The 14,490-nt window shown below is 44.6% G+C and overlaps 1 protein-coding gene across 1 annotated transcript in view; it reads right to left on the bottom strand.

Annotated features, from left to right (window-relative positions):
- Positions 1–14,434, bottom strand: part of ZBTB24 (zinc finger and BTB domain containing 24) — a 16,435-nt gene extending 2,001 nt beyond the window's left edge. The window contains exons 1-4 of the mRNA XM_006839989.1: positions 13,456–14,434; positions 11,372–11,539; positions 10,504–10,587; positions 9,621–9,753 (exon numbers count right to left, since the gene is read on the bottom strand). Coding sequence (XP_006840052.1) covers positions 9,621–9,753; positions 10,504–10,587; positions 11,372–11,539; positions 13,456–14,410 — 1,340 coding nt within the window. The 5' untranslated portion in view covers positions 14,411–14,434. The remainder of the gene's footprint in view (positions 1–9,620; positions 9,754–10,503; positions 10,588–11,371; positions 11,540–13,455) is intronic.
- Positions 14,435–14,490: the final 56 nt, after the last annotated feature.

The following is a 14,490-nucleotide window of genomic DNA, read 5'->3' as shown; positions in this document are numbered from 1 at the left end:
CTTTCTACTCCCGTAAAGATTTACAGCCTCGGAAACCCTGTACAGGGTCGCTATGGGTCGGACCCGACTCGATGGCACTTAACAACAACAACAACAAAGGGGGCACAGATAAAGAGGAAGGTAAGTAGTTATCTTCAAACTTTAAAAACAAGGAGGTAAGTGACTCATCATGGGAAACAGAGCAAAACACCATACTAAACTCCTGTGACACTGTAGGATAAGCACTTGACCACAAGGTCGGTTTGAACCACAAGGATGGTAGTTCAAACTCACCAGCTGCTCCTCAGAAACCCTATATAGGGTCACTATGAGTCAGAAATGACACGACAGCACTTAACAATCTTCACCTTTAGATATGAATAGCAACTTACATCTCACACCTTATAGCTTCCAAAGAGCATCCAGAAAGGTTAGCCCACTTGACTTCCCAGCGATGCCTATGCATTAGGGTGATTATATATTGTTGTTGTTAGTGCCATTGAGTTGGTTCCAACTCATAGCGACCCTGTATAGGTTTCCAAAGAGCGGCTAGTGAGTTTGAGCCACTGACCTTGTGGTTTCAAACAAAGTTGAGGTCTACTGCGTGTCCTATAGCACCACACCACAATGTATGGAATCGTTCGACGAGCTGTATGAAGCCCCCTCATACATCCAGAACTGAGCACTTCAGGGGCGCTGGTCCCCCTGGCAGCTCTCCTGCGTCTGCTCTTGCTTCCCTGCGGTCCCCCGTCAGCATGGCACTACAGTGAGCCTTCAGATCACCTTAAGCATCGCTTCGACTGCAAACTCCCTAGTGGGTCCCCTTTCCCAGACAAAAGCCGGAGTCCTTGCCCTACAAGACTGCCATTGTTAAGTTCACCGACCAGTTTCCCTGCCATGTCCACTCCAGTCTCCCTGACATCCCTGGTCACTGAGTACCACACCCCAAACCAATCATCACTATCCTCTCCTTGGCACGTCTCCCCCAGGGAGGGGCCAGCAGCCCGAGCCCCAAAGCACTCCTTGGTTGGCTTCTCTGCTTCAGTTTTTCTATAATACTATCACCATCTCATCTACGTACATTTCATGTGTTTATTGTCTAATCTTGCCATTCTTAGGATGATGTGTGGGTATGTTCTCCTAGTCCCCAAGTACCTGGCAAAAGAACTATGAATTAAAAAGACAAAAGAAAAAACCCAGAAGCATCAGAACCGCACTTAACTAGGTAACAGCAAGGGATGAATACAATTTGAAATGGAGGATGAGCACAGTTTATATTAGAAAATTTCCTGGTGGCGCAGCAGCTAAGTGCTGGGCTACTAGTCAAAAGGTTGGTGGTGAATCTATGGCTCCATAGGAGGAAGACCTAGCAATCTGTTCCCATAAAGATTAGAGACAAAACCCCCTACAGCGCAGTTCTATTCCATTACATGAGATGACTATGAGTTGGGCCAACTTGACAGCCCCTAACAACTGGAAACTGAAAGCGGATCATTCTTCCAAGCTCTACCCGGGCAGAGGACACTTGTAACAACTTGGACAAGTTTGCTCCTTTGAACTGGTAATTCCAAGGCAAAGACCAGACTAGTATCATTATTTCCCTGTAGGTTTCCAAATTAGAGCATGTGGGGCCTCCTATGATCTCTGTTTCCAACCTCTCCAGATTCTCTTTAGTTATGAGAGGACAGTTCTGTGAAGCCCTGTCACTAGGACTAAACACTCAAAACAATTCAATCTGGATTTACGTCACCTCAGAAAGTCTTTTTCTTGAAAGATGTTTCTTAAGGACAAATGCTCAAAGTAAAAGAAATTCTTTCGGGAAACATCCTCTGGCCAAGACTGAGAGAGTGACGAGGCCAGGGAGACACATTTTCTTAGCCCAGGTGAATCTGGGCAGTTTTTCTATTCCTCCAGCTTCTAATGGGTCCTTCTGATAACAGGGTTACACTGCACACAGTTGACGGACTCACTCCTTTCTGCATTTATTCCATTCTAAAACACTGACAGTCCATCTCCAAAGAACTCACTGACCTCACAGCAGAGAAACAGAAAGGAAACTAAAGAGATGCTCACTGTCTCAAAAAGAACTCAGTCTATTTGACAAGTAACACAGGTATTCAAGTAGCATAGGATTCTATATGACAACCCATTGAAGTAAGTGATATTAATGATACTGAGTTCAGATAAGCTGATGGATATGGACTGCAGCAGGATCTGCTAGAAAAGAACCAGAGTACTTGCATAAAGTATGTGACCACAGAGCTGGTGCTGGAAATGAGCACAGGGTGTGGATGAGGAGAACGGGGATTTGTAAGCAGTGGTGGAGCTAGGGGAGGCCAGGCCAGGCCACAAAGAACTATAAACTCTAAGTAGAGAACCTGTGGAGGCGCTGAAAATGTTCAGCAGAAAAAAACATCTAAACAGATGAACCAAACAATGAGTGGGTTGGGGGGAGGGTGGACTAAGAGGCTGAGGCTGGAGGCAGTAGGACCAGGTAGGAGATCACATGCATAAGTAAGGTTCCACCACGGGGATGCTATGCTGGCAGCACTGCTTAAGCAACTTAAAGGAGCCTGCTAGACACTCTTCCTGAGCAGCATACTCTACTGACCTCACCCCACCCTGATGACTATAACGCCACCTTTGCCCCCTATTGTGTTGTTAAGTGCCATCGAGCTGCTCCAACCCATGGCAACCCTGTATAGGGTTTTCAAGTGGCAACTGGTGAATCTGAACTGGCAACCTTGCAGTTCAAGCTGACCTTGTGGTCGAGTGCTTATCCTATACAGGACTCCTGTAGTAGCTCCAAATAATACCTACTACTGCTTGTTGGAAATCACCAACTGGATTGCCAGAATTACCCCCCAAAACTAGGAACAGCCTTTTGGTTACTGGCAGCCTGAGCCGGGTTCAGCAGTCATCGTAATGCCTCCAGTTCTCTCTCCCTTGTCCATTCAATTGGTAATCCACTGTGAAGAGTACACCCTTTCCACTGTGGAACATAACTTCTTTGTCTGTTAAATTATTTATGTTCACTACAAGAGGATAAAGAAAAGTAGAGATAAAACACCACCCTAAATACTTCTCTTTTGAGATAGCCAGTTACCACTGTGCTAAAAAGTCTGTCCAGACACCTCCTTGGGCATCAACACCTGCCGGTCCCCAACTTTACACACAGGAGACAGCCACTGCATGTGGTTGTGCAGTGTCAAATAAAGCCACTGTCGAACAAGCACTGGACTGCTAATCACAAGGTCAGCGGTTTAAACCCACCAGCTACTTCTTGGAAACCCTATACAGGGTCATAATGAGATGGAACCAACTCCAGGGCACTTAGCAACAAGAAACCATTTTTAAAGGATGCATTGTTCTTCATTGTGTATACTGCCCAAAATTTACTTAACTTAATCCCTTACTGATGGACATGTAGGTGCTGTTTAAGCTTGTGACATTATAAACAATCCCGCCTACAAAGCCTATCCTTATGCAAACATCTTTTTATAACTTTACATTTTGATACACATTAACCAAGTGTTTCCCAGAAAGTTACTAAATTATATTCCTACCATAAAAATTCATTCCTTCATAAAAATGCCTACTTCCTCCCAATGTTGTTGTTACTAGGTGCCATCGAGTCGGTACCGACTCATAGCGACCTTACGCACAGCAGAATGATACACTGCCCGATCATGGGCCAACCTCACTACTGTTGTCACACTTGAGTCCAGTGATGCTGCCACCTGGCCAATCCATCTCGTTGGGGGTCTTCCTCTTTTTCTCAGACCCTCCACCTTAACAAACATGATATCCTTCTCCAGCGACTGCTCCCTCCTGACAATATGTCCGAAGTATTAGAGGCAAAGTTTGGCCATCTTGGCCTCCAAGGAGCACTCTGGCTGCACATGTTCCAAAAACGAATCTATTGGTTCTTTGGCAGCCCATGGCACTTTCACTATTCTCCTCCAACACCATGACTCAAAAGCATCAATTCTTCTACAGCCTTCCTTATTCACTGTCCAGCTTTTGCATGCATATGAGGTTATTGAAAATACCATAGCTTGGGTCAGACACACCTTAGTCCTCAACTGACATCTTTGCTCTTCAACACTTTCAAAACGTCTTGTGCAGCAGATTTGCCTAATGCAATACGTCGTTTGATCTCCTGACTGCTGCTTTCATGAGTGTTGATCGTTGATCCAAGGAGAATGAAGTCCTTGACAACTTCAATCTTTTCTCCGTTGATAAGAATGTTGTTTATTGGTCCAGTGGTAAGGATTTTTGTTTTCTTTACACTGAGATGTAATCCATACCAAAGGCTGTGTTCTTTGATCTTCATCAGTAAATATTTTAAGTACTCTTCACTTTCAGCAAGCAAGGTTGTATCATCTGCATATCACAAGATGTTAGTAAGTCTTCCTCCAATCCTGATGCCACATTTTTCTTCATATAACCCAGCTTCCTCCCAATGAGGGGACTTCAAAAAGGGGACACATTTCATTATCTACTTTTTTTTCCCCATGAACTTTTTGAAGGTCAAAAAGTTTTTGACTTTGTTTTTATCAGCCTATTGGGGGGAGAGGGAAGGTATGCTTTCTCTCCTTTGATGACTAATGCATTTGAACACTGTTTTACTCAAGTCTCTGGCCAGTTCTGTCTTCTTCTGTGAAGCATCTTTCATGCCTTCTGCCCACATTTTCCTTACTTGGGATATTAACTCTTTGACACGTTGGGAGCTTTTGAGTTGACTCCAACTCATAGCTGCCCCCTCACAACAGACCGAAACTCCGCCTGGTCCTGCACCGTCCTCACAATTGTCCATTTGAGCTCATTGTTGCTGCCACTGTGTCAGTCCATCTCGTTGACACGCTTACTCTTTTTGCTGACCCTCTAGTTTTTTGATGTCCTCCTCTAGAGACTAGTCCTTCCTGACCTGTCTAAGCACATGGGATGACGTCTCTTTCACTACCCTCACTTCTTTTCTGGCTACACTTCTTCCAAGACTTTTTTTGTTTGTTTTTCTGGCAGTCCGTGGTACTTCCAACATTCTTTGCCAAGAACTAATTCTGTTATGTGGGGAGCAGATATTTTCAAAGACTAAACATCTTTGAAATACATCTCATTTCATCCCCTGAACTGCAGACCTTTATCTTTCTTGCTTAAAGAACCTCCCATCTGCTTCATCCCTTTTTCTCTGTCCATCCTACTGGGGCAGCCCAAGTTCTTTCCAATACACAACTTACAGTACGCAAAGCCTCCTCTCTGAATATATTCTATGGTCCTCCTCCCTCCTGGCCTTCACTACAGGCCAGCGCTATAGTTTGACAAACCCATTCTGCGTCTTCCCCAAGAGTTCCTTCATTTAGACCTCCTTCTGGTTCTGAGACTCTGAGACTCTGCACACTGTCTTCCTGCAAGGAGCACCTCTTCTCATCCAGAGCAGAGTTCCTTTCCTCTGGGATGCTTCCTCAGAGAAAGTGGATCACTTCCATTACATCGTGCTTCCACCTCCAGCCTGGCTCTTTATCATCTTCTACTGAGGGTCAGCATATATAGCCAAGAGACTCTGAAAGGGTCACTACATGAAGGGCCTCCAGATCTCTGGAGCACAGGATGAGGGACATTCAGAGGTGGTCTGAAAATCATTAGTGGAGATGTAGGAAGCTTCTAGTCTCATCTAAACAAATGAGGCAGATTATATTTTTAAAAAAACAGTTGTGAATTACCTTTATTATGTGTTATTAGGCAGAGCAGTCTCCATTCCCACCACAGGGTGGGCATCAGAGTCTAAAACCAAGAAAGGAAGAGAGACCCCGAGGGGTGGGGCCGGTCGCTTCTTCATTGCCTCAGCTAATTTCCCTGAATTGCCTCCAGCTCACCAAGTAGCCTTCTGCTTACTAACTTGGTTCTCAGGTACAAATGAAGCCAGGAAAGAAGTACTGTGGACAAGGGAAAGATGTCATCCCTTTCTTAATACATCTGCTGGTTTATCAGTGCTGGGAGTTTGCTTGGCTTGCCTGACTCCTGAGAGCCGCACCGACTCGGCACAGGGATCTGAGGATGATCTCTGAGTTGTGACGCCCTCACAACCCTGATCAGAAGTAAGGGAGTTTCCCAGTGGGGCCGACACTTCTTTTATCTTCCAAGAGATGAAAGGAAAGACAAGTGAGCAGAGAAAGAGGGAGCTACTACCATCAGGAAAGAAGAGTTGGGAGTGGAGCACACCTTGGACCTGGGACCTCTACACTGTGAAAGTCTCAGATCCTGGGAAAGATGAATGCCAAGACACATGGGGAGCTCCAAGAAGTGCTGAAAGGACACCAGGACCTTTCCCTAGAGCCCAGGCTCTGAATTAGGACTGCTAGCCTCCTAAACTGTGATAGGATACATTTCTATTGGTGAAAGCCATTCATTGTGATACTTCTGTTGCACAGTGCTAATTAAATGACTGTAAGTCATATAAATCATTTTTTGGAACCCTTGCTTCTTGCTTTCCCCAAATACAAACCTTCCATTTTCATCCTCTGGGTTTAGTTTGCTGGGACCATAATAAAGGAGAGAACTGGTATTCCTTTAAAACCTCATTTTACTCACAGACCAGAAACATCACGAACTCCTATGCTCAAAAGACAAAAAAGCAAGATAGCGTGATTCTTCTCTGGCACTATTCAACCTGGCCCAGCCACCTTGGCTCTTCTCCCTAGGTGTTCCCACAGAGTTTTACACACTATGGACAGGATGATGTGTAGGTATGTAAATTCCTCTCTTTCCCTGTACTCCAGACTCAACTCTCATACGCCTATGCCACCGCTGCACTTGGATGTCAAATATACATTGTTTAAGTCCAACACATTCAAAACCAGACGCTTGATTTCTTCCTGCTACCGTCTTCCCCAGTCTTTCCTTCTCCTAGATGCTTTGCTTTCCAGTTTTTTCACCCATACCACCACAGTCCACATGCAACCAGGTTGTCTCTTCTTTCAAAATATATCCAGAATCAAACTACTTTTCACCATTCCCACTGCTAGCACTCTGGGCCACACCACTATTCTCTCTCCCATCTGCATTACTGCCGCAGGTTCCAAATAGATCTCTCCATCCCTCACCACACATGGTAGTATGAGTGCTCCTATTAAAATTTTAAGTGAAATCATGTAGCTGCTTTCCTTATAACCTTAAATACAATCCAGTCTTTACTGTGGCCTCCAAAGTTTTTAAGCTTTGTTGTTCGGTGCCACTGAATCAATTCTGGCTCAAAGTGATCCCAAGTCATGACCAGAACTGCCCTACATGGTTTTCTAAGATGTCATTTTTACAGGAGCAGATTGCCAATTTTTTTTCTCTATCGAAACTTCCGGAAGGGGTCACACTGTCAACCCTTCTGTTATAGTCGAGTGCTTAACTGTTGCACCATCAGGGATCTTTTCTTAAACCTAACTGTATACTATAATCACTTGGGGAGCTTTTAAGGGACCAACACTGCAAGTTGACCCCAGATCACTGTAAACAGAGTCCCCGGAGTTTGGACTAGGCCTGTCCTGCTCACCTGTGGCTAAGGTGGAACCCTGCACTCTGGAACCTCCAGCTGCCTCTCACTGCTACTCACACCACTCCCTCTTCCTTTGACCTCTGGCCTTGGCCCCTCCAGCATCTCCTCAAGCAGATCAGAAGTACCCCTCTCTCAGGGGTCTGCACCTGCTGCTCCCTCTGCTCCTGGACATCCCAGTGGTTCACTCACTCCCATCTCACCAGTGAGGCCTTCCTTGACCAGCCCCACAGCAGTGCTCGGCCCACTTACCCTCATAGGTCTTCCTAACGCTCATCCGCCATCTACACGTTACACAGTTACTTCTCTCTGACTCCCCTGCTGCACTGTGAGCTCTCAGGAGCAGAAGCTTGCTCCCTCTCACTCATTGCTGTATCCTCAGGGCCTGGTGCAGTGCTCAGTAAACATTTTGTCCAGTTCATTGGTTAAATGAATTACATTTCACAGACCCTATTACTGGCAATGTCTGTAGAAAGACTGTACATAGGAAACTCATGTCCTGTGACATTTACCGACTTTATGAACAATAACATTTGTTAAACAGTCCAAGGCGAACTGTGGTGCAGTGAACTGCTAAGTGTGGCTCTTGTAGCCCTAGTCCTTGTAACCCCCACCAAATGACATTTTTCCTGATAGGTCTGGGTAAATGAAGGTGGAGCAGACACTGATAGGATGATACGGTTCAGTTGTGAGTGATTTAACAGGGCTAACTGATTGTGAAAACTTGGACTATAACCTGCAAGGGGGGGTGGGGGGGACTTGATCAATGTTGCCATCCTGCCGGGTATAAAATGAACCATCTCAGCAGCAGTAGGTGGGATCTTGGAAGAAGAGCCAGGAGTGGAGCACATCCTTTGGACCCCAAGATCCCTCTGTGTTGAACCTCCTCAATTCCGGAGCGGTGGGCTGGCCCACCACAGAAGTAAAGCTGAGTGCATTCAGGCTCACTTTGGAGTGGAGTGCCTTGAGGCACTTAACTTAGGGAGCTAGGTTGCTGACACCTGAGCTACAACCAAACGTCTTCAGGCTGAGGCTTAAAATGAGTGGAATGTTCTTTAGGCATTTTCCAGCAGACCTAACAGAGCTTTGTAGCATTGCTAGAGCAAGGCTGTGGCCAGGCCAGGGGGCAGAGGACTAGAGAGAGGCCTACCTGTGGACATGGCTAGGGAGAGGCTGTCCTGATCAAAGAACTGTATCCTGAACATTTCTGGTCCTGAACTGTACCCTGTGAACTTTCCTAATAAAACCCAAAATGGTGAGTGTGATCTGTGACTTGTGTGTGGCCACTGCAGTGAACTCTCTAACTCAGCTGAGAAGCAAAGAGTGCCAGGGGAGGCTGGGTGGTATCAGAACTGGTAAAGGAGGGTGGAGGGCGGAGGCAGGTCTGACCTCAGCCTCACAGGAATTGGCCAAGAGTTGATGCCAGTGGTGATTCTCCTCCCTGCCACTGGTGAAGTGGGAAGTCAGAGGTGACACCATAAATCAAGTTACATCATTTTTGTATATAACTTAACAGACAATGATTAAGAATAAATTATCAACCTACAATGGAAAAGTTTTTTTTTAGGAAATCTGAGGCTTATTTTGAATAAATGCTCTTGACCAAAAGGTTGAGAGCTATAGTTATCCATTTCTCAACTTCAGTGAAAGAATCTGAGCTGCCCTCATCAGTCCTGCCTCCTCCTCCTCCCCAGAGCCGACTTTTCTAGAGATGGTACTGCTCACGTCACCAGTGTTGGTTCTAGGTGAGAATGGGAAAGTTCTTAGTGCCAACACCACCTCTGTCCTTGTTTCCTTTTCCTTCCTTCTCTAAAAATATCCTGGTAATACCTAATGCTTAAATCAATTATGAACCAAATTCTGAACCAGACTAAGACTTGCCCTGTTTTGTTGTAGTCAATGCATTTCCATACATAAAAAGTATTCAGTAAGCGATTTCCATCTTCCTAATCTACAAAAGATGTGACTTATCCACAGAAACTGCTAACAGCATTCTGCCTTAGGCTTCTAAATGATCTACTTATAAATTCCCGGCCAATGTACAATAAGCATTTCCAAACACCATCTAAGAAGCGGCTCAGAATACTTTAGACGTCACTCTCTGGAAAACACAGTGTACAGGAAAGGGACGAAGAGATGGTATTTACCTGTGTGTGTGCGTAGGTGTTTCTTTAGCTGAGACACATCCATGAATTTGCGATGACAGTGGTTGCACTCCGGTAACGAGTGGCCTTGTCGCAACAATAAAAAAAGTGTCAGTGCATATACGCTCTCCCTGCATTTCTTCAGTGATCTGTGTTAATGCACTTCCCTGAAAAATAATCACTTTCAATACGGTATTTTAATTGAACAACAGTAATTTTTTATTAATTTGGCAACAGTTATTATTTTCCTATGCACCGTAACTAGTGAGAATAAGCTACTTCCCCGAGAGAGTTGGGACCCTTCGATCTTCCTTAATGTAACATTTTTTTTTCCTTTTTTAACTTTATCATTAACTGAGTGAAGGTTTACAGAGCAGAGTGTCAGTCTTACAAACAACAAATCTCCTTTTTCTTGAAGCACAGGTGTGGCTATGGCCAAAGGATCTCAGGTGATATCCCAACACCCCTGTCAAGTTGACAGGAAAGAAAAATGACAATGGGTCAAGCTAGGAGGGAGAAAGCTGGGACTGAGTCATGGCGTGGTGATGTCTGTGTAGGCATCACCAGCAGCTATTACCTGCCATCCTCTTAGGCAAGTGGCACTTTTACAAACTACTAATTCTGTTGGGTTTCTATGTGTCACACAAATAATGTAGTACACAAATGAAATATAAACCGTACGGTAGCACAGAATACTGCAGAACATCTAATTTAGATTGCTTTTAAGATCCTTTCCTCGAAACACCATCTACAGTTTGAATGTAATGCATCAGAAACGACTCGTTTGAACCTGTGATTATCCCACAACTAATCCAAACGTCTCCTCCTTTATTGTACCTGTATGGACCCGGTAGTGGCTCTTTAGTTGTCTTTTCTGGCTGAAGTACTTTCCACATTGATCACAGGTAAAGGACTTCTGTCCTGCTAAATGAAAAAGTAAAACATGAAACTATGCAAAAACTACGGAGAACTGGGATGCTAACAAGGTAAATACCACAATAGGCCTAGATGCCCATTTTCTACAAAAGAGTATAAGTGATGTGTGTGCAAACTCAAATGTTTTCAGAGATTATGGCAGTAACATTAATGTGCAAGAGTATGTGAGACAATAGGGAATGGTGGAGACTAGGGTAGAACCAGGTTGTCAACGGGTTCAATTCAGCATAATCCCCTAAACACAATGAAAATTTATATTCTGATTCAGCATATCTGGGGTAGAAAGGCAAATTCTCAGCAAGGGGTTATAAACCTCAATGAGCCAGTTCCAAGCCCTGGGTGTTATTGTTAAGTGCCCTTGAATTGGCTCCAACTCATAGTGATACCCTGTATATGGTTTCCAAGGAGTGGCTGGTTAAGTCTGAACCTCCAACCTTGTGTTTCAAACCAACCTTGCAGTCCAGCGCATTAACCCACAGCACCACTGGGTAGCACTGGAGAAAGTCAGGTTTCTACCAAAGACATTCAAGGTAAAATAATTCTAAACTAGAGGTTAAAAAAAAATTTGCTTACTGAAGTCCCATTGGTCAATTCACAAGCCCTAGTTTTAAGGTTTAATGTTGTACAGAGTTCTATGCTATAGTGTGGCTGACGCATAATTCCATCTTTCTAAGACACAGGCTGAGGAAAAACCACTTAGATCACAGGAATGCCCACCCTAGGAACAGGAGTCCGGTGGCAGTGGGCCCCCTGGTTTGAGTGGGGCTACCTGAGTGCAGACTCATGTGCTCCAACAGCGAGTGCTTGGTGGTCAGAGCCTTGCTGCAGACAGTGCAGGTGTACGGCCGCTCGCCAGTATGCATCCTGGTGTGGACCTGCAGGGAGTGCTTCTGAGCAAAGCCTTTTCCACACTCATTGCATTTGAAAGGTCGCTCCCCTGGAATGACAAGTAGGGTATAAGCCAAGAATCTGCAGTCCTTCAGGCCCTGCCATTATCTGGAAGCTCTTTAGAACCTGTTCATCACCACAGCAACACACAAGCCTCTACTGACTAGGTAAGTGGTGATTGTGCTTCAGGTGCACTGGTCAGGAATTGAGCCCGGGCCTCCTGTATGGAAGGCAAGAATTCTAGCAATGAATGATCCCTGCCCTCCAGGAATACATGTTGTTGTTAAGTGCAGTCGAGTTGGTTCTGACTCATAGTGATCCTATGCACAACAGAGAACCTATAGGACAGTAGAACTGCCTCACAGAAGCAGACTACCACATCGTTCTCCATGGAGTAGCTGGCGGATTTAAACTTCAAGCTCTTGGTTAGCAGCCTAGTATTTAACCACTGTTCCACCAGGGACCCTTAGCACTAGGCTCAAACAAAATCCCCTGTTAATGAGTCGATTCTGACTCACGGTGACTAACAAGACAGAACTGAAATGATCCACAAGAATTCAAAGACTGTAAATCTTTACGGGAGCAAACAGCCTCGTGTGTCTTCTGCAGTGGCTGGTATGTTTAAAGTGTGACTTCACAGTTAGTAGTCCAACACTTAACCCACTGCACCACCAGGGCTCTTTAGCATTAGGCTGTTGTTGTTAAGTGTCATTTTGAGGGACCAAAAAGAAGAAAGTAGAATGACTGGATGGGTGCATGAGAGTTGTCCAATCAGAAGAAAACACCTTAGCAAAAGCATACTTGTGGTCAAGAATAAGGCACTTCCAAATTTGGAAATAATACAAAACCTGCAATTAGAAATCCAGAAGATTAACACTACAATCTCAGAAATGTACAACACACTGAAAGGGCACAGGAGTAGATGTGAAGCAATGGAAGCCCAAATTAGTGAGCTTGAAGAGAACTCTCTCAATTATCAGTATGCTAGAAGAACAATCAGAAAACAGAATGAAAAAACACGAAGAAAGCCTACGAGTTATATGGGATACCATGAAGAGGAGCAATTTATGGTAACAGGAATTCAAGAAGAGCACAGAGAAAACTGTTGACGCATTGTTGGAAGAAAACTTCCCTAACATCATGAAAAGATGAGAAGATAGGAATACAAGAAGCTGAACGAACCCCAAACAGGAGAGATCCCAAAAGAACAGCACAAAGACATCATTTAGATGGCCTTGAACCAACAACTCCATGTAAGAACCAGGGTTTTGGAAATCAGGCTACCTGGGTTCTAATGCCAGTTCAGTCACTAAACGGAAAACCAGGGTAAGTTAAGTTTCCAAGGCTTGGTTTCTTCATCTGTTCAATGGTGATATTATCTACCTCACAGGATTGCTGTGGGAATGAAATACAATACCGCATAGAAAGCTTTGAGTACAGTGCATGTCACATAGAAGTTGCACAATAAATGTTATTACTATCATCTACCACCTGTCAGCTTATCGCACTGTGGGGCTTGTGTACTGTTATGTTAGAATCTATGCCCTTGGTGTTTCAAACAGCAGCCGGGTCACTCATGGTAGACAGGTTCAGCAGAATTTCCACATAGTCTAAGGAGAAAGCCCTGATAATAAAAAATGACCAATGAAAAGTTGATGGACCACAACAGAATAATGTCCAACACACTTTCTTTGGACATAGCACCATCAGGAGGGATCAGTCAAGGAGGACATTGTATTTGGTGAAGGAGAGGTGGCAACAAGGGAGTGAAAGACCCTAGTATGATGGACTGGCACATCCATTGATGGACTCAAACATGCTGGCAACTGTGGGAAAGGTACAGGATGAGGCAGTGTTTTGTTCTGTTGTTTGTAAGATGACCACAAGTCAGAATCGACTAAGGCAGCTAATAACAATATTACCATTACTATACCAAATTCCAAAAAGCTACAAAAATGTAATTACCAGTGTGGCTCCTCTGGTGGATTGCTAAAAAGTGATTGTACTTAAAGACTTTGCCACAATCTTTACAGCGGGCCTCAGAGCCAGCACGTTTTCTCCTTCCACAGACCCTTTTGGCAGAACCCTGATCGTCTTCATCCCCAACGAGTTTGTAATCTTTGAGTTTGACAGATCTGCGAATCCTCCGCTTGCTATACCGACTCTGGTTGTCCTGCCCATCCTGGGTCTTGGGATCACAGTTCTCATCTTTTTCAGCCGGCATTTCTTCCCCATCACCTGACTCACAAGTAGGCTGAGGCACTTCCATTTCTTTCGCTGGAACCTGTTGGTCCACTACACCAAAATCTCCTTCTTTAACCATAAAATTTTGTCTATTTTGAACAGAATTGTTCACTCTGAGCTGTATTTCTTCCTCAGCAGCCAGTCCTGAGTTCCCCTCCTGTGAACTATTGACTTTTCTTGGTCTTCCTCGTTTCCGCTTGGGTGGATCATTTTTCCTGTTAGAAATTACCACCACTGGAGCACCAGCAGTGTTCAGAGTTGCTGGCTTTGGGGAGCTATGGTTATTTTGAAAGTCTGTATAAGCCTTTACCAGGTCAGAGACTTTTAAGAACTGAGCAGTTGCTAGGATTTGTTCTGCAGTTTTCTCATTGGCACGGAGATACCCTGTGTAGATGAACTCCAGCAGGACACTAAAGGTATCAGCAACCATGCCTTCCAGCATATATATGGACTGGCCGATCTCCCCCTCTTCAGCAAACATCACTGAGAAGTATTCGCTACTGGCAGCAAGTAAGGCTTTGTGGGCCCGGAAATGCACATTTTCCACAATTAAGGTGATGTCGCAGAGAAAGCCTTTCTTCCTCTGATCCTGAAAACTGGCCAGGATGGAGTCACCGTGAGTATCTGAGTGAATCACAAGGTGACCAGAAATCTGCTCTGCTGATGTTTCTGCCATTATCTTTGTAAGTTAAGGCTTAAACCTGAAAATTAGAAAACAACATTATTTAAAAAGGAAGAAGCATGTCTATCAAGATT

This window comes from Chrysochloris asiatica, unplaced genomic scaffold (assembly GCF_000296735.1).
Source record: "Chrysochloris asiatica unplaced genomic scaffold, ChrAsi1.0 scaffold00027, whole genome shotgun sequence".
In the NCBI taxonomy this organism is placed as follows: Eukaryota; Metazoa; Chordata; class Mammalia; order Afrosoricida; family Chrysochloridae; genus Chrysochloris; species Chrysochloris asiatica.
The sequence above is the reverse complement of the archived record's forward strand: the minus strand, read 5'-3'. Positions and strand labels throughout refer to the sequence as shown.